The sequence below is a fragment of the Bombus pascuorum genome, chromosome 7 (assembly GCF_905332965.1).
Source record: "Bombus pascuorum chromosome 7, iyBomPasc1.1, whole genome shotgun sequence".
NCBI classification, from domain to species: Eukaryota; Metazoa; Arthropoda; class Insecta; order Hymenoptera; family Apidae; genus Bombus; species Bombus pascuorum.
Genome location: NC_083494.1, coordinates 945,228 through 965,789, shown reverse-complemented (window position 1 = coordinate 965,789; position 20,562 = coordinate 945,228). Strand labels below are relative to the sequence as shown.

Below are 20,562 nucleotides of genomic sequence, written 5' to 3'. Positions count from 1 at the left end.
ACCTATCATTCTCCTTAATTCCTTCCTTTGCTCTCATTCTCTCTGTCTCTATCTCTCTCTTCGTCATATTGCTCTTCCTTCTACTCGGTTCCTCTTTAATATTCAATATTGCTTTCTGTCTCTCTTTAGTTTCTGTTCTTCACTATTGCCTTTAACTCTTCGTTGTCTTTCTCTCTCTCTCTCTCACCCTCTCTATACTCCACGGTATTTCTATTCCCCGTTCCATCGCATCTAATGCCATTTTTATGTCTTTTTCCAGTTTTGTCTTCTCACATTCTTCCAGCATGTACCTCATCGTCTTCTCTCGCTCCTCACAGGTTCTGATTTAGTTTTGACTTTGTGAATGATGAAATAATGTGAATTATTTCTGAATATCACGTTTTTGTAGCAAACTATCTGCTTCATTATTGTTACTATTTTCTTGGAAAATTATTACCTTCTTTTCTTACAAATTTCTTTTTATTACAAAAAATATTTCTAGATCTTTAAATTGTTTATCGTTGTGACACTCTGCACATTTTCCACAGACAAGATTTGCTATTCATCGATTGTAGTTACGCGATTACTGCTGCTAACGCAACTCATGTCTAACCACATGACATCACAAGAGACGTGATAATTAAAAGGTGGCTTTATGAGCGCCACGGAAGTTTATTCACATGCAAAACAGTTCGTGCTGGAGAATTATACTACGAAGACTCGTGACATGAAGCGAATAATAGCAAATATGGATATTGTTATTATTAAAATTTAAAGATGATAGATAGAAAAATTTAAAAGTTACAAAAGAACGTATCAAGCTCATTTATGTTTGCGGCTAATCTCAAGGAAGCCAAAATCGTTAACATGTGCTCTTTATTAACACTATAATTACCGACCTTTAGTATGTTCTCTATATAAATCAGTATAATTCAAATGATATTAATTAAAGTAAATAGAACTATATAATTATGTATATTACAATGTATACAAACATATGTATATATTTCATTAGCGGAAAGTTTTTGTTAAGAAAAATACTGGCATTTTTTGCTAAAAAAATCCGATTATCTTCCTTTATTATTTGTTATAAGAAAGTAATTAAGTATTTTTATTGGATACCAATTCAATAAATAGTCGGTTTATAAATCCTTAATTGATTTAAATGGAAAAATTCAAGAGGGGAAAGGTTTTAATTGTTTCTGTGTAAAATGTACCATATTGGAAATTAAATGGATTTCTGTATAATCACTGAGCTAGTCCATTTGCAATCGGAACCGAACATGTGTGTTCAGTACTGCCTCCCGCTGCCTCCCGATTGTTATCAGTTGCTAAACAACATAGTGAACACGAGAGAAATGGGAAGTTCTCTTGCAAATGAAATTGCTAACTCTGTACCATTTAAAACTACCTTTAGCCTTTTAATAAAAATTTTTCTCCTTTCTACTATCTTAAAACTGAGTTCAATTCTGTGAAACACTCTGTACATCCAACTTTAGACATTGTAGTCTAAATATGATTTATTGCGAAACAAAACGATCCTAGGCGGATAAGAACAGAAAGATTCCTTGAATAAAAGATAAGATAATGATCAGCCTTATGTACACAAATAAAGATAGAACGTAAAAATAAATAAATTGAAAACGCAAACTCAGCGTAAACGTAGTATCAACGAAACTGATAAAATATAGCAGATGATAAAATACTCAGACTTAACTCAAATAATTCTTCCTCTGTTATAGGTACAGTGACATTTATCATTGGGTTTACGGGATGCGTTGGCGCACTCAGGGAAAATACGTGCCTCCTAGCTACGGTATGTATTTGAACATCTAATGAAGCATTTGTGGATTGCTTTAATTATCTGTAAGCACACGAAGATACATAGCTTCTCGTCTGCATACTACCGCTCAAACGTATGTGGACACTTGCTTACCTTTGACAGAATGTAATTGTAACATACGGATGCGAGCATTCACGGTAGCTGGCACACGATACGCGACAATCGAATAGCCGAACGACTAACATCCGGTCTTTAACTTTATTTTTGTCGTGGGTGCAACCTCTATCGGTCCTTTACAGGTGACCCCGTAACTTCTAAATTACCTAAAAGAGGTAGGTAGAGGAATAGAAAGAAGAAAGAGGGATGTCTCGATACTGTAAATTCGAATACACTGTCTATTTGCAAAAAGTAGCAACTCTAGGATACTATACAGACGCAGACAGACGTCGCGTCGTCGCTCGTGCGTCTCGTGTGACGGCGAAGGCGAAACAAGAGGAGAGAGAGAGATAAGTAACACTGAGACTCACTATGGTTGCTTATCCTTATCGCTACTCCAACATACACGCTCAGAATTTAATTGCGATCATCTCATGCAAGATCGGAGGCTATCGCCTCGTGACAGTCGCTAAAATATAGAGACAAGATGTAACACTCTCCCCATAGCTAGATCCTGGTACCATCCTCGTCGGCACTTTGGGACATGATAATTTTCGCGCCATACACACAGGGAACTATCTTAAACTAGCAAACATTTATTCACTCGTATACGCTCAGTGCTGTCTGGTAGACCTTCAGGCGGACAAGGGCTCGCGTCGATGCTCACGAACAGAGCTGACAGCAAAGTCGCGGCCTAGTGGTGTCACAGACATTAAAGCGGAATGGGAAGAAGACACTTGCGGTTGGTGTACAGACTCGTAAACCGTAGAACAATACACGTTATTTTATGTTTACTGTAAACTGTTCGGAACATAATCCTCCTTCTTAAGACGGGCGATTGTTACTGCATACACATGCACATGCATATACGTACGAGGAGCGTTCCCCGCTGATTTATTTATTTATGTCCGGAGAAGTGTAATGTGTTGTCCGTACGGGCAATGATTGAACGGCACTGAATTATACACTGTCATAACACGGAAATATACAACAGGATGATCACATCACTAGTATCATTCTTCCTTGCGGTGACCAGGAGCCAAATCGGGATGAGCCTTCTTCTTTCCTTCTAGTGCAGTCCTTTTGTTTACTCTCGTCTTGTCGCAGCATGCACTCAGAGTAGCAGAGCGGTCAAGATCAGAGTCAGGTCTGGTGATGGAAATACCGCTAAAACTGGCGTTGTATTCTTCACTGGCGTATCCATGAGATTGAGAATCTCCATGAGATTGAGCATCCGAACATATTCAGATGGAGATCGGTTACAGGGATCTCTTCGTTGTCCGCCTGTGCTCCTGTGGACGCGGTGCTGGGTCTGTTAAACCCCTCCATTTCAGTCCCTTTATCTTATCCGTGACTACGTCTGAATCTCAATCTTTTGCTTCGGCATCGTCATCCCTTGCGGTTTCGTGGTCGTTTGGGATGCGTTGCCCGTTGTGGAAGAAGGCAGTAACTGACATTCGGATCCTGCCGAGATGGCGTATCTTTTGTGATACATCGTCCTGTGGCTGCGTCCTTTTGCTGGCATTTTTCTGGCGCTGGGATTAGATCGCGGTTGGGTTAGACTAGGTTGGAGTTAGGAAACTAGTACAGCTTCCTCAAAATGTACTGGTCGCAGAGGAAACGTTCGATGATGCGTCCCGACTTTCTCTTTGCTGCGTTCTTTACTTTAACCGTGCACGAGAGAATATGTTGCTTTCCTACACGAGTCCTTTTCAGCGCGATGAGTAGTTTGCAATATGAACAGGACTCTGTTGTAGACTGTAGAATGATTTTTCGCTCCGTCCGATCTGCTCGGAATTTGCACCTGGTGAGGGGATTATGGGATTCTCTATTGGTAGTTGTTCTCCGTTGGGAACTTCACAGTTCTGAGAACCTCTCGGTTCTACTTCTGCTACACCGACGCTCTTATTACACTACGTCCTTTCGCTATCGTATTCCCTACTTCTCTCCTCGCGTTCCTCCTTTTCTTGTAATAACAGAGTCCCGAGAGGTGTACGGTGTACTTCCTTGGTTTCTACTATAACAGCAACAGCATATTATCATTACGAACATTTCAGTGCCAAACCCTGTAGTCTGATAGTTGTTATTGAATTCAAATTTTATTGATCTTGTCGTCGATGCGTTTCAATCTCTGTTATTTTTCGTTAAGTATCCTATAACTCTATAAGATACTGATCCCATGAATTCCCCGCAGATATTTCATCGTCTCCTGTATTAAATATTGTTGATAGCGAAGGTGGAGTTATTTTATCAATTCTTTTTATTTCCAGGATTAATATTGTTTCATTCAATGTATCAAATCTTTCCCTACGCTCATATATCGTTCTTGCTGTGGGGACAATGTAGTTTTAGACAGCGCTATACAGAGAGGTAGGAGGTGCAACTATACCCACTTCCTCCAGAGTTTTAGCGTCTTTCCTGCCTGGACACGTGATCCGGAGAGTTTTTCTATTCACGAAAATCAATCATCCTGCTTGGTAGGCCAGGTATATTCAAAAGGACTGTTTTTCTTTTCTTTAGGAATGATCCACGCAGTCGAGTCGTATGGTGAGTGAGAAGCTGCAATTTCGTCGTCTTCAAGTTCTCTCGCTACCTGACACTCTCGTTCCTTCAAAGAGATACAGTGTAAATTCACCTTTATGTACCGGCAGGAAACGTTACTGCCTCGTATTGACTGGAATATCATGTCCCGTCGGAATTTTGCATGAGATTTTATACATATATGATAAACGAGCACCGGGTAGTTTATATCTCCGTAAGCGTTCTTCTATGATATGTAACAATGTAACGCATAATGTTTCTCCTCTTCGTTCAACCGCTCCAGACGAACAACGTCCATTATTTAAGTACCACGATCCTCGGGTGGAGCATGTTCTTCGGACAAAGAACGTCGAACTCCCCTGCTTCATCGCAACTATGGTATGCGGAATGTATCAGTTCCTGGCTGAGTACTTCAGTTCCTACGTCTTCGTCCAGCGCGTCTATGCCAAAACGTGACATATGTCGGTTTTTTGAGTTTAGTTTATGGATGTTTCTCACACAGACAGAATATCTCTGATTTAAAGCGGAATATGCGCAAGCTGGTGTGTACTATTTCAACGTATCTGTTTACGCATACGTGTTGGTATAGTAAACACTCGTGTACGTCGGTTTGCATCATGCGGTGCGTGATTAGTCCATTTCACGAATGTTATTGACCTAATCGAATCGCTACCCATCTACTATCTAATCTAGATTGTCTACTATCAGTAGAATCGGTATTATTCATTATAGTTGAAGAGCAACTCGACCGGTTTCGGTTCGTAGAAGGTCGATTCCTAATATTACGGCGCTCGCTATAGGAAAATTACACGCGATATGGAAAGTATGGAAATTTTTCGGGAATTTTATATCAAGAGTAGCGAGAGTTTTAATAACTTTCGGAACTATACCGGCGATTTTTACAACTCGACCTACATTGACAGTCAAATCCAGGTCTCCACATATTTATGAGCAGCAGTGTAGGTGTTTTTATTTTACGGTAAAACCTTCCAACTCGAATGCCTTTAAAACAATTTCAGTCATAGAATATTGATATAATTCATAAAATATCGATAATCGAAGCTAAGCTGCGTCCCCTGCGCTCTCGAATAAAGAGAATTCATAAAATGATAAAATGGTGCAGTGGTTCAGTTAATAAATCGATATCCACGAAACTAGCAATAATTATTTCTCAGATTGCGGTTCGATTTCGGCTCGAAATTTATTGCTTCATATTTCTTGTATTAATAAGCACGGTTGTTTGTAATATTTACAATAATTAAAATTTTATATAAACTTTCGCTATATAAATTGTAATTACACAAAGAATTGATAGTTACCGTTTAACTAAAGATGTAAGAAAAAATACATTTTGTATTAAAAATTCATGTCATTTCTATAAATAATATTACTATGATTAGTGTAAATGACGTTATTGCAACCAGTGTGAAAAAATGAATACCGATAACAGGGAAAAAGAAGGACATAAATTTGTTTTTAATTGCAAAATGCTGGACAAATTTCTGTATCATAATTATTGTTATCTCAAAAATTTCTATTCCGCAATGTAAAAGACGGTTTAATTTTAAACATGAATTACTTAGAAACACTTGTAGCGAATTATGTTCGTCGTCTGCGTCCAAAAGAGGATATAAGAGTACTCATTGTCATCTTAGGAGTTCTACAAACTGGCAAAGTTATCTTAAAAAGTCAAAAGAGCACTCCGGTTGCTCTCTTTGTTACCACGAAACTAAAGAATCGGCTTTCAAGTTTCCTCATAAAGGAAATGTTTCCTCGTTGCCCGTTTTTTCATAAAACGCAAAATTAAAGGACGTTGACAATAAATGCCAACATTTTATCTTGATGATTAAAAATTATCTCCACGTAGCGTATATTATCTGTTAATATATACTATATAAATTCAATAATTTACAAATTAAAAATACTTTGTGACTTGAAATTTCAAAAATATCGTGCTGCATATTTTTTATTGATGATGGTAATTGAATTTATTTGTACATGATACACACTAACGTGAAAATGATTTGAAATTATCAGATATGTAATACAGAATATCCAATGGTTAAACAAATAACAGTGCTATTAACATTATCTTCTTTGCTATGATAAATATTTGATTCATAATATTATTATGCACAGCGTATGATTATACAGGTATAATGTCGTGATTATATCATGACAGACATCGGATAAATTATAATCTGTGTATTTTGGTATAGTAATAATCAAATAAATAAACATAAATAATAGACGATTTTACCAAAAAAGTTAATAGAGTTAATGTACATTATGTGTACAGTTAATAAGTATAATTGGAGAAAACATTTAATTCAGGTAACTGCTACTATTCTTTGAAGCGTTTCTTTTATATTTAAAGCATTTGGAATTTAATTTCAAGTAAATGTTACTTTGTTACATTATTCAGCTGTAACAAAATGCGTTACAGTGAGATTTTCGCGTGAAGTATAATAACGTGCAACACACTTTTTTTATGTGTTTTATCATGCGTTTGCCTCACAATTGCTGCAGAACGATGTAATTACACGAGAAGTACTTTAAGTACTTCACATATAAACACACATACGTTTGTATTTCTTAACGAACTTTCGAGTTACGGTCAATGTAACAATATTAAATTATTTAACACAGATTGAACGATTAAAGGATTGAAATGTAATTAGGAGCAGATGGTGAGATTAAAGTCTAAATAATTACTATTAATTGTACCATATAAAAGTTTTCTAAACTATAACAACTTACGATGTTGTTTCTGTTTACATGACAATCGTTTAAATAACATTTTCAGCTGTTAACTTTTGTATCGTTCTATCGTATTTTTCTCCGTATTTTTTTTAATTGAAATAATTGATAATTTTTTCGAAATTGTGAAACCTGTTATTTTATACTCATTTTCAAATTGGGAGTTCGACAAAGATTTTACAGAAGTCTAATTCTTTGATACATAATTCTATTAAAATTATAAAAATAATCCTAACGCTTGTTTTATGATATCAAATGCATAATTTTACATTCTGAGAGATTGAAGTTCATTACAACATTATTTTATATGAATTTATTCCAGTATGCGATATTTCTGGCGTTATTATTGTTAATGGAGATGGCAGCCGGTGTCTTAGGATTTGTCTTCAAGGACTGGGTGAGTTCTATCAAAAATCTATTAATATTCTCGCGATAATCTCTAATTGTATCGATGTACACGATAAGATTATTATTAGGAATTATTCGTCGCTACGTTCTTTAAATTAGATAAATTTCTCCACGAGCGAACTTGATAAATTTCATGTTTATGAAAGCTTCGTAAATATTTTTCTCGTGTATATAAAATTATATTATTATCATTTGGTGTAGGATGATGAATAAAGTTTCCTATATATTCATTTATTATATAAACTGTCTCACAAGCTTTTGTAGTAACTTTACCAATATATTTTGTCACCAAGAATAAAACGAAAATGTCATACAAACTTAGGTCTGACATTTTCATCTAGATTTCTGTCTAAACAGGTTTGCACGAAACTTGGAACTCTGTTCGTTGTACGGATCGTAAAATGAATCCGAAACACGTTTGTATTCGAACTGTTTTTAACTATACGTCGAAACAAGTAATTTAACTTAACGATGCTTTATATTGTAAAATTTAAAAATCTCTCTTCGCTGCTTGATGATCTCCAGTGGAATAAGCATATTTATGTTACATGGAATACGCGTAAACGTAATTTACAGTCAGAGTTATGGACGATAAAAAGGAAATAAATTTTATATACTTTAAATATTGCTTCCCCTCTGTGAAAGATTTATTTTTACCATTCTTTCTGGATATTTACAATAACTACAATACGTTAGTCCCATTGGAAAAAAAATATGCAAATTTAAAAGTTTGTTCAAAGTATATGGTAAAAGAATCTTTGTTTGATATAATTGATAAATATAATTCAATATTATACGTATATATAGGTCAAAAAACAAGTTCTGCAATTAATAACAGCTTTTCCTAATTATGGCATTTCATTAAGGTTTGCATCTTTAATTTACGGTGTAGATTATTATTTATTATTTGTCATTTGCTACTAATTATTCATTATTTATATAGATTATATTTATAGCGGAAATATTTGGCGCTTTATATTCGTACAAATTAAAAGAGTAAACAAAAGCTCAATATTTTAATTATCAAGACACGATTAACATTCTTTGGCATTGCTAACAATTTAAATCGTTCTAGATCCCAGAGGTTAAAGTTTCGTTTTGGTATTACAAAACGTGCTATAAGCACATACACGCAAGTTTGACTTTTAAGTTATGTACTCGCCGTTCCTATGTTAATTTCAAGTACACCTTCTACTTGTAACAGTTGAAATTCTGCCTATCGCGCATATTCCTATTCGATAGTTCATACGAAACTCGTACGAAATTTCTATTCTCACAAAGGAACGCACAAATGATTATTCACACGAGTCAGTCAAAAGAAGGATAAAAAGGTTTAATTCTCCTGAAAATTTTCATATGCTACGAATTAACCGAAGACTCAACATACCGTTCATATCGTGTTTGGATTCATTTTATCGATTGTAATTTATTGCTAAACATAGAATTAACATGTTGATTCGGTGTACAGATAAAATCACAAGCCACTGGCGGTTTCCAAGCGTTCATCATCCACTATAGAGAAGATCCTGATCAGCAGAATCTCATCGATTGGATTCAAGAGGATTGGGTACGTGTCATATCGTTATTTGTCCAATTAGATAAGGGAATATATTTTCTATTACATTAAAAACAGCATATAAATTCTATTAATGTAATAATCAATGAACTAATTGCATTTATTAATACAGATCTATTGATACAATTAATCGGTACGATTAATTCATTAATATTTAGATTAATACAATTTACTGTCTTTATAACCGGTACATATACAACGATTAATTGTGTTAATTGGTTAGTTAACTAAAGTTGATTAAATAACTGTATTAATTAGTTAATTTAATTGATTGAATTTATCGATTGACGTTTTGACAACCAAGATGAGAGATTTCAATAGATGTGAGATTTCAATAGAAACGCTGCTACGTCGCTTCAGTTGCGCAGATCCTGTCAATAGTTGCACCACTGTTCCAATCCTCTATTCTTTACGTTAGTTCAATTCCTATCCATGAGAGACTGTCATATCGCTGTTCTGCATGCATTTCCTTTCATCTAATGAAATGCCTACATAGTACCTTGGTATTATAAAATGTAAAGGAGCGTTAAGACGATCAATATTACCGTCACTGTTTCAAGTATCTCGACATTATAGGCATCTTCAGACGATCGATTACAATAATATATTGATCGTCTACGTTACACGGTCTCTTACGTACGACGATGTTGAGAAGCTTGAAATATTGACAATAATATCGATCGTCTTAACGCTCCTTAAAAGCTACAATACAGGGTGTCTCGCACAAGTAGAACAAGCCTATAGTCCTGACACGGTATTGTGTCGAGTGCCGGGTAAGAGAAGACGAAATCGAATAGAACGTATTTATTCGTCGATAGTGTTCCGTAGCTTACACGACTTACAATTAAATAGAAAATAGCTAGTTGTAGGAAATAGCAAGTGAGGAACGTCACGCAACAGTTTCTGGAAACAACCCAACTTAAAGTTAGCACTGCGAAATGTGTACTTCTAATAAATATCGTGTAACTTGTATATATATTTTCTCATTCGTATGAAATTTTACTAAGTTAATTACGAATTCACGATAGTCGTGTCTCGTTGCAGTGCTAATAAAATTTTAAGACATTTAGTATAATATATACAATTGAATACATCGGTGACTCACTGTATGTATAAAAGTATGCAACAGAGTTTTATTATTCAAGTTAAATGTATATTTCGTTACGATTGCACGAAGAACGAAAACTTTTTTGAAATAATGTAATATATTATTTCGATACTTGTGACATTCTAAATATAGTTTCATTAAAATAAAATCATTAATTAAATAAATATGAGAAATATTCAATGAGCAAACTCATTTTAATTAATTAAATAATTTTATTTAATATAATACTAGTAATTGTGTTAATAGTAATGAAGAGTTTCAGCAATAATATTATTACGATTAATTAATTAATTATTTCAAGTTAAATTATCATACGTGCTAAGGAATCATGTATTAATTAATTGACTAATTAAGGCAAAATTAATGATTGAATATTTCTCATATTTATAACCTTAATTAAAATGAATCTTCAATCTTTATTTAATTAAAATACTTTTCTACGCTATTATACTTTATAAAAATCATGATTACGATCACAGTGCAATTTTTAGAAAGTATTCTTTGATATAAACACCGCTTTGTTTCACAGTTTCGCGAAATGATACGAAGAAAATTATTGAATTCACCGAGCGTGAAGAAAGAACGTGCATTTAAGTTTAACGAAGCTCTTTGAACAGCAGTTTCACACGTTCTCTCTCCCTCTCCCTCTCCCTCTCTCTCTCTCTCTCTCTCTCTTTCTGCTAAGCAAATTGATACTATGTCTTCCGCTTTTGTATTTTTTTCCTTTTTAATATTGACTTTATTTATAATGGCGAGGTTCCTATTTCTTTCATCACTGTATTATTCAGTGCTAGACACTAAAGTGCTGTTACACGAAGCAACATGTTAAATACTGATACGCTGCACATACTTGTTAAGCTACATATCAAATTAAAGAACATCAAATTACTGGTACGTAGTTGCTAAAGAACGAAAACAACACGTGTTGATTGGATTTATTTGATGTTAGTTAATTCAATTGATTAATTTTCGTTTAAGAGAAAATGTTTCAGCATGTTGTTGTTATAACTGTAAAGTTAGAACTAGTGACGTTTTGCAAATGCGATGAGTAATAATCCAGTTTTGTAATTCAATTCCGTAATTAAAATTATATAATTCAATTACGATAGTTGAAATTATGTAATTCAATTGCGTTAATTCCAATTTTGTAATTCTATTTAAAACAATTCAATTACGTAATTCAAATTATGTAATTGGATTACAACATAATTGGACGTAATTGAATTAATATGTAATCAAAATAGAGAGTTATTAAATTACATAATTAAATTACAGAGTAATCCAATTGCGTCAATTCCAATTTTGTAATTCTATTTAACAATTCAATTACGTAATTCAAATTATGTAATTGGATTAAAACATAACTGAATTAATATGTAATCGAAATAGAGTGTTATTAAATTAAATAATTAAATTACAGTGTAATTCAATTGCGTCAATTCCAATTTTGTAATCCTATTTAACAATTCAATTACGTAATTCATATTATGTAATTGGATTACGACATAATTGAACGTAATTGAATTAATATGTAATCGAAATAGAGCGTTATTAAATTACATAATTAAATCACAGTGTAATTCAATTAACGCAACCGTATTTTACAGTTACAGTGCTGCGGCATCGAGGGCCCTAAAGACTGGGATCGCAATAATTATTTCAATTGTTCGTCGAGCGACATTGGCTCGAGGGAAGCATGCGGCGTGCCTTTTAGCTGTTGTAAACGAAAGCCAAATGTAAGTTTTTTTATCTCACATTGGTATATTTTTTCTTCACTGTCGATAAAAGAATTTCTTATCTTTGTTAAATAGAGAATTAATTGCATGTGAACTGCAGTGACGATTCTTTTATAATATCAATAATAATAATAATAATTGTTTAAAATAAAAATGTTATTATTAAGTTTATATATCAAAATATTGTCTCCTAATCATTCGTTCGATGTTTTCAGGAAATTATAAAAAATAAACAGTGCGGCTATGATGTTAGAAAACCTAGCTACGTAAGTCATTTTTTAAAATTCAATATTATCTTTAACGCTAAACGTTGTATTATTATAACAAAAGCAGGGATCGAATGAAACTGTTCAAATTTCCAAGTAGACATGAAATAACAGTAATTTTTTAACTATCGTGTTTTCTGTTTTGAAAAAACAATTGTAAAATGAAGTGCATCTACTGAAACTTTTATCCCATACATTTTTGCATAAATAGGAAACTTTTAGTTCTGTAGAAGCGCAAGAGAGTTTTAGTTCAAGCGAGACATTTATTTTGCTTTGAAACAGTTAAAGTTGAATGTTTTCAAACTGCTCTTCAGTGCTCAAACTGCTTAACCGTTCAAAGCGATTTAGAAAATACAAAATATTCTTCTTAATATTAAACTCTCAACTCTGAGCATATATATAAATAATAAACAGCATATTGTTTTGTTCAATCTTATTATTAATAAGATGAAATAATTGTATCTATAAAAGTCACAACTTTTGTACTCATTCTGCTTTCAACTCTTTAAATAATGCTAATTAAAACATAATTCTAGCTTTCATACTTTCCTCTAAAATATTTGTTAAAAGGCATGTATATAATCTTGCACAACTTTTGCCATACAAAATGCCTGTTACAAGTGAACTTTTGCAACAGAATTAAAGCATTAACGTGTAAAGTAAACGTAAAACAGAAACAGAGTTATTGAAAGATTAAAAGCTCGGTAACCGACTTTTATTTATAAGAGTTAGCTGTTTCATTCGACCCCCAAAGAAAACTTCTACTTGTCGTGTTTGCAAGGTTTCTTCTCTTAAAAATTATATTTCCATTAATTGTACTCTATATTACTGCATTCATTTATTCTAAAACCATGTTTTCATATTCACTTTATTTACCGTAACCATTACTTACATTCTTTCTGCCAGCATTTAAAATAATTTCTCATTTCTGCTTTTTCTTAATCAATGCCTTTCATATACTTTACACGTTATCACTAACTAACTAATAAGTTTGAACGAGCTATTATACTCGTTAAAATATGGACAGAATCCTACGCTAGTTTTTACGCTTTCGTTTGCTGATTCTCATTTGTCTCGAGTGCTGACAATTTAATTTTAATCTTTAAAATGTAGCTGCCATGTCTAGTTACAAGATAAGCTTCGCCATTAAAGAAGGAAGCTTTGTAATAAAATATGACAGTGGAGATAAAACAATTTTAAAACTAAGACAAAATTTAACAACTTTTATGTTACTTTTTCTTATTAATATTTCCAAATAGCTACATTTTGGGATAATAAACGTAAAAATTCAATAGTTTGAAAAAATATGCAGAACACATTGAAATTCTCAAAGCTAGAAAGCATTTATCCTATGTGGTTTTTATTTCCGTTGTATCGTCGAATTGTTAGTTAATTTGTATACTAATAAGCTAAATAATTTACGCTTTCCATTTTACATAAATAGATATTCTACAAATTCTTTATTTACTATTTACTGAATTATGAAAATAAATTCTGAGTGTTTTGCAAGATTATCAATCCTCGATAAAGTAGATGTCCTTTCTTATCAAAGATAACGAAATCACGGACAATGTTCTCGCGATTTATTTTCATGTGTCTTATCTTATGTTTTGAATCTTATACTATCTAACATCTTTTTAGAGGCCCTTCAACTTTTTAAGTCTTTCTAACTTTATAATAACTACGTAAGATACAAAGGCATAAAACATTTTGTTAAGGTCCTAGGGTTCTTAATTTTATATAATAGCTAGCTTCATAGCTATAGTTTGAAATTGTACTTTTTAGTTGCTGCATATTTATTTATGCTTCATATTTAGCATACGATTAAAATTTAAGTTTTCTTTAGTTCTGCCATTGGTTGCCAATCGAAGTACATTTTTTACATATTTTTAGAGAAGAAGAGCGAATTCGAAATATGAAATTTCAGTTTCGGCAATCGATACGTTCGAAAGATGTACAAATTTTGTCTGAATCATTTTTCATACTACTCGTATTTGAGCGTTTTGACAGCCAGATAGGACATACTATAGATCTTGGCACATCACACACTTGCGACGAAAGTGAAGCAATTCGAAGAACACGATTTTCGAGTTATCAATATGAAAATCTAGCGATTATGAAATGTCCAATTCATCTTGTTCGTTTAGCTTCATAATTTGGCCAGTAGAGAGCAGTTATTTTGCTCCTCTTAATTCGTGTTACTATATTTTATAAATTATAAGTGTGTACATCTTATTATAAGTTGTGTTTTAACTAAAAGGAGATCCTCCAAAAATTCCTGTCAAAAATTAAAAATAAATTAAGAATGGATAAAATACATTTAAACCTGTTTCATGAACTTGTTCGTTCGTTCTATTCACAAATTTGCTTTAATTATATTCTAAAATAGCTTTCTTATTCTTCTGTGTAATATACTTTCTCAAGTTGAGTCACGTTCGTGGCAAGTGTTCGATGTCATCAACAAATTTAGAAATCGACATTTTTGAAATTGCGTTTAGAAATCAGATCTATCCAAAATCTTTTATCGTAGAAAATAGGAAATAACCTCACGAAGTCTTTCTAGATCTTTCGAACGCATAAGACACTTATGTAGAATAGAAGACATTTCATCGATTTCGATAATCTTGAAATATATTGTCAAATATTTATCGATATTTTGAATATCTTTTCCCATATATTCAACCGTCTTTAATTTTTAGGTTACAAAACCTAGATATACATTTTACGTGTTATTTAACAATTTACCTGGAATAAATGTTTACCGAACAAAAATTATCAGTGACGGTAACTATATTTGTTACATTTACGAGCTGTCGAAGATCAGAGCGAAGTGCAACATTCTGTACATCAATCGATTCATCGAAAATCATTTTACGCAAGCGTTGGCAGCCGTTTAATGGCGGTCGGATATTAATTTAGCCCAACCTATGACCTATGACTTATTGATTTTTCTTCTTTATTTGTACAATATTAAATTGGCTGTAAAAAAAATGCGGCAGCTTACTCTAGAATGAAATGTAATCTGGATTTAATTGAAATTTTTAACGAATATCTCGGAAATTAAATTTGAACAGAATATACGTATGTATGGGAAAAAGATAGTCCGAACGTCGATAATATTTCAACACCGTCGAAGTCGGTAAAGTGTCTCCCTTATTCTGCGTAATTACCACGCATAAATTGCCAAAATAAAGATTTCATATTTCACACTTTTCTCTCGATCGGTCATCGACGTTATTCGAAACTACAATCCTTGTACAAGGTGGTTCGTAATTAATAGTACAATTGGGTACAGGATGATCGTACGTGAAAAAGTAAGTCGAAGATATGCACTTAAATATTTTCATATTTTCATTACATTTTTTACTTATTCTCACTTAACCTATCGGATATTCCTGTTCAATACGAAATTAGTCAAATTTTCAAACTCGATCTTCTCGCAAACGAACCGTCGTACAGAAAAATTGTATTCTATATTTTTGTCGTATTTTTTCTCGTAGAATCGCCCCGTACCAAATTCTACCATCAATTACGGACCATTCCGTATAATTAAAAAAATTGAACGTAGTCTAATCAACGCAATATAAAACCAGAAGATAGAGAATTAAAGAACCACGCGTAATTCCGATGTTCGAATTCCGAAATTCGATAACTGGACAGTGGTCGACGTACTATTCATACGTAGAAACGAGGTATCGATGTTTGTACGCGTTATCAACATGCCGCAGGCACGACAACATAACCCTAAATCTTCGATGCAGAAACTTTCATAGTGGTTTCTTCAATCATTTTGTTTGCACTTGGTAAATGCAGACTGGGGAGAGGAGTATATACGAGAGAGGCTGTCTAAGAGCAGGCGAAGAATGGCTAGAATTGAATCTCGTACCTGTCGCTGGTACTGTTGTCAGCACAATGGTCTTACAGGTACATTGCCGTTGAAACGTGTCACTGACTGTGCTAAATACGAGTTTAAACTTTCTCTTTTCATTTATGCAATTTCTACGATTGCTTGGACATCGATCGATCTATATATATAGTATAGTTCGTAAATATACGATAGAATAACAATAAAGTAATTAATGGAATAAATAGTTGGTTATCAGAATATATATATATATATATATATATATATATATATATATATTTATTCTATTAATTACTTTATTGTTATTCTATCGTATATTTACGAACTATTCGAATTATTCTACTTAATTCTACTGTATATTTACAAATTGTTAGAAGTAAAAGTAGAATCCTAATTCTATGGAGTTTTAATTTTATTCTATATCTACATTTTAATTACACTAGTTTTGAACACTGACATCTATATATTACACTGCTAACTTCTTGTGTATAAAGCGTCTATGATTTTATGTACTACAAAAAAATAGGGAATTGCATGTAATATGGAACACCCAATTTGTAAAGCTCCTCAAAAAGAGAAACATACGTTTCTCCAACGAAATTAACACGTTAATAGTTAACTATGTAAAAGCTTAAATGTATCAAAGTAATTGAAAAACATAATAAAATATGTCTAATGCGATGAGCTATAAAGATAGTAGCCAATATGAAATACCTAGGAAATTTGTAAAGAAATTTAAAACACTCTATTTTTATTTAAAAGAATGAATATTTATTTAAAGAAAAAGGACAAGCGAACAAATATCGTCCATTTTTTTAACTTGTATTCTGTCATATTAATTTTCTTTATCTTCTACACGTTGAACACGCACCTGAAGTACATTCGTCGTGTTCCCGATGAAAACGACGAATACATTGCACCGATTTCTCACTATTCTCGTCTCTTTCGTAATTGCCGTCACAAAACAAATAGAATTCTGTATCATTGTCGCCGTTGTTAGTGGCAATATCATTGACGTGTTCCACATTACGTACACCTAATGTGATTTTCTCGAAAACAAAGCCAGCAATTTTGTTATTCTTCATTTTTATCTTATTCTAAAGGATACCATAGGATATCTCTGTTCTTTGGATACTACAAATATTTAGATACGGTTCTTTTGTGTAATTAAACTAATATCGTTAGCGAACTTGCAAAGTATTGTACTGATGAATTCTCTTACAAAGCAATAATAAACTCGACAATGAAGTAGATTGTAAAAATAATTTTGGTAAATTATAAACCAGCTGATTGCTTCATTTGACAGTTTTAGATTACACGCAATGATCGTGACATGCAATATTCGTCTGATTTGTCGCCAAAAAAATTTGATTACAAAAATTGAAAAGCAAAATTACGTTGTAACGTAAATTCGTGCTTTTTTTATATTTACCATGTAATTCCCAAAATTTTATTTTGCCTATCTTTACGATAGTAGAAATAGGTGTGATACGAGGAAAATATTTCTCGTATGTCCTGGAACGTTTAAAGTTCCGCAAAAGATGAATTCGTATTAAAGTGCTCGGTGAAATGTAACTTTTAAAATGATATATCGCGGGCATGAAGTTGATAAAGGACTGAAAAAAACGATGTATGACCAAGCAGAGGAAACGCTATATAAATAGCTTGACTTTTTTATACTTTTATTACACTATTGGATTAAAGTAAAATATGTTTCTAACAAAAGATTATTTTAATATCGTGAAAAATCGCCAATATATTGGAAATTTAATACCGATTCGTTTATTCGACGAACAGTAAATATGAATAAAATACACATAGTAAAATATTTTTGAATCGTAGCGAGCATTATAAAAGTTATAAATCGCACGTGCTAGCTTTTTATTAAATTCAGTTCGTATAATATTACTGTGATCAGAAATTCACGTTCTAACGAATCGCTGAATAACATAATAGAAATAATACAAGTGAAATATTCGAGTTCAAATCTACTTAGTTAGGATTTAAAAATGTAAAAGAAAAAAGAAAAAGTGACGTAAGACGTAGATAAAACTTGCTACATGGCTGGTATATTTTCATATATTTTAGAAACGATACAAATCTCTTTTTTTACATAAAAGGATAACACTAGTCGACCTGTATAATGCTTTAGTTTATTATATTCACAGAAGCGGAAATAAAGGACTCAGAATGAAAACATTTTGGAAAAATAACAAAATGATCGACCGATGCCAAGCTAAAGGTAGAAATAGTCTCCATTTTTTCCCATCCAGAAAAATATTGAAGAAAGATTATCGATGACACGTGATTCAGAAAAGTATTAGAAGGAGAAAGTTTTAACTTTTTGAACGATGTAATTTTTAGTTGAGATAACGAATTGCAAACATGGTGTCGCATGTAACTGTAAAGTGTACCATGTTTTAAGTATGTTAAATTATCTAATCACCTTCGTTGTTTGATTTGCTTGAAGCACATTGTTTTATGATATATTTATATACCTTTCAATAGCCGCTGTTTTTGTAACAATATGTACGATCACTATGTGCTCGAAAAGTAAATATAACTAAACACGTGGCTTCGTAACAGAGCAAGTAAGTATGTAGGAACATTGGAAATTTTAATAAGCACGTGGTAAAATGGATAAACAGCGTATTTTACATTTATAGTTCGTATATTTGGGTTTAGAACGGTAAGTACTTATAATGCAAGGTAATGTTTCAATTGCAAGATCATACCACGCTGGCTTGTATACTTCACACGTAATCATTTTCTACTGATTTTGTTAAGTATTAGGTATCGTAAAACTTAAGGTACAATTGTACATGGTATAGAAGAGAGACCGATTAGAAACGAGTATTTTAAGAAATAGGAGAAACTGTATTAATTTATATATTGCGTAAGCACTAACGAAAGTTCCACTTTAGATCGAGTCTGTATAAATTTGATTCGTATTGTACAAATTTTATCCGATTTTGTCTTACCGACAGGGTACCTGTACATTATCATAACGATCGTAACCGAAACGAAAAAAGTTGCAGCACAAGAATTAGTAGATTAGTTTAACTGATTTTGGTTACGTATAAATATTATAAATGATCAAACTGGACGTCACAAATGCTGAAAAAAGATTCCGTTATCGATAATGGTTATCGGTAATCGAAAGGAAATTCCGTCACAGACAATGGTTATCGATAAGCAAAAAAAAGTCCATCACGGAAAATAGATATTGGTAACCAAAAAGTTTCGTAGCGAATACTAATTATTAGATTATCGGTGACCAAAAAAATTCTCTCGCGAATAATGGTTATCGATAATCAAAAAAATTCCCTCATTTATAATGGTTTTTGGTGAGTGAACAAAAATTCCTCCACGGATAATGGATAACGGTAATCAAAAAGGAATTTTCCCGTCGGTAATAGTCATCGATAAGCAAAATCCTTTAGAGCATCATTTATAATGGTTATTCGTAACTGGACTACTTGAAAGTTAATATTGTTTAATCATTTAATCGTTAAACAAATTTCTTCGAGAGTCTTCGAGTCTTTTATTTAAACGAAAATTACATTCTTGCCAACGAACTTTTACAAAATAATGTCAAAACCAATTGTTATTTCTGATCCCTGCTTACCAATCTATATTAAGCTTATTTAATGCATGTAGCTTCCCCATGTTCTATGGCAATATAACAAATGGACCATTTATGCAAACTTAAAATCCAACGTACGTAATATATGTTTCCCTTGTCTGATAATCAGCGCAATAAATTATGGCAAAGTCGCTGTATAATCATGACATTCGGGAGATTACGTTTCCTTCCTTAGCGTATACAATAAAAGTCTGAGGGAACGTACGCGTCATGCGACGGCAAGCGGTTGCATATTTCAGGCGCAACTGCCTCGTTGTCTCGTACGATGTCAGTTATACAGATACTGGCATAAGTCATATCTGTTGAATTCTGACAGTTAGTACCGATGTTACATCTATAAAAAGATATTTCTTAAATATTCAAACCTTTAACGCTCACTGGAGTATGAACTTTTATAACGTTAAATAAATAGACGTTAAACAAAGATAAGAGAAGATTCTGAAAATAGAAAAAAAAACAAATTGAAATTTATTTCCCTTTTTAAAAAAAAAGATTGTATAGAGGCGTCATGCAAAATGATTGTAATAATTATTTTCCTTTTTTTTTTACTCCTTTAAATTCAAATTCCAGAAATATATCAATGATGTGACGTATCTTAACACGATAAAATTCGTTTGGGGAAAGTTGTTGACTGTTCGCGTGTACGTCTAAAATTATTAATGTTTATTAAGCGAAACGAATACTCTGTGTATATGAATAAACAAACATTAGCAAACACATGGTTTACTGTCACATTTA

The 20,562-nt window shown here is 32.6% G+C and overlaps 2 protein-coding genes across 5 annotated transcripts in view; both read left to right on the top strand.

The window, feature by feature from the left end:
- The window catches only part of LOC132909017 (tetraspanin-5), a 190,711-nt gene that overhangs the window by 81,664 nt on the left and 88,485 nt on the right, over positions 1-20,562 (top strand). For 3 of the 4 annotated variants that reach the window (XM_060963599.1, XM_060963601.1, XM_060963598.1), the window contains exons 3-8: positions 1,722-1,795; positions 7,542-7,616; positions 9,096-9,194; positions 11,919-12,047; positions 12,263-12,313; positions 16,127-16,237. In XM_060963599.1, the coding sequence (XP_060819582.1) occupies positions 1,722-1,795; positions 7,542-7,616; positions 9,096-9,194; positions 11,919-12,047; positions 12,263-12,313; positions 16,127-16,237 (539 nt within the window). The remainder of the gene's footprint in view (positions 1-1,721; positions 1,796-7,541; positions 7,617-9,095; positions 9,195-11,918; positions 12,048-12,262; positions 12,314-16,126; positions 16,238-20,562) is intronic. The other variant, XM_060963600.1, reaches the window with a different exon arrangement.
- LOC132908981 (U2 snRNP-associated SURP motif-containing protein) overlaps positions 1-20,562 on the top strand; it is a 199,995-nt gene that overhangs the window by 137,253 nt on the left and 42,180 nt on the right. The gene's annotated exons all lie outside the window — the stretch shown is intronic.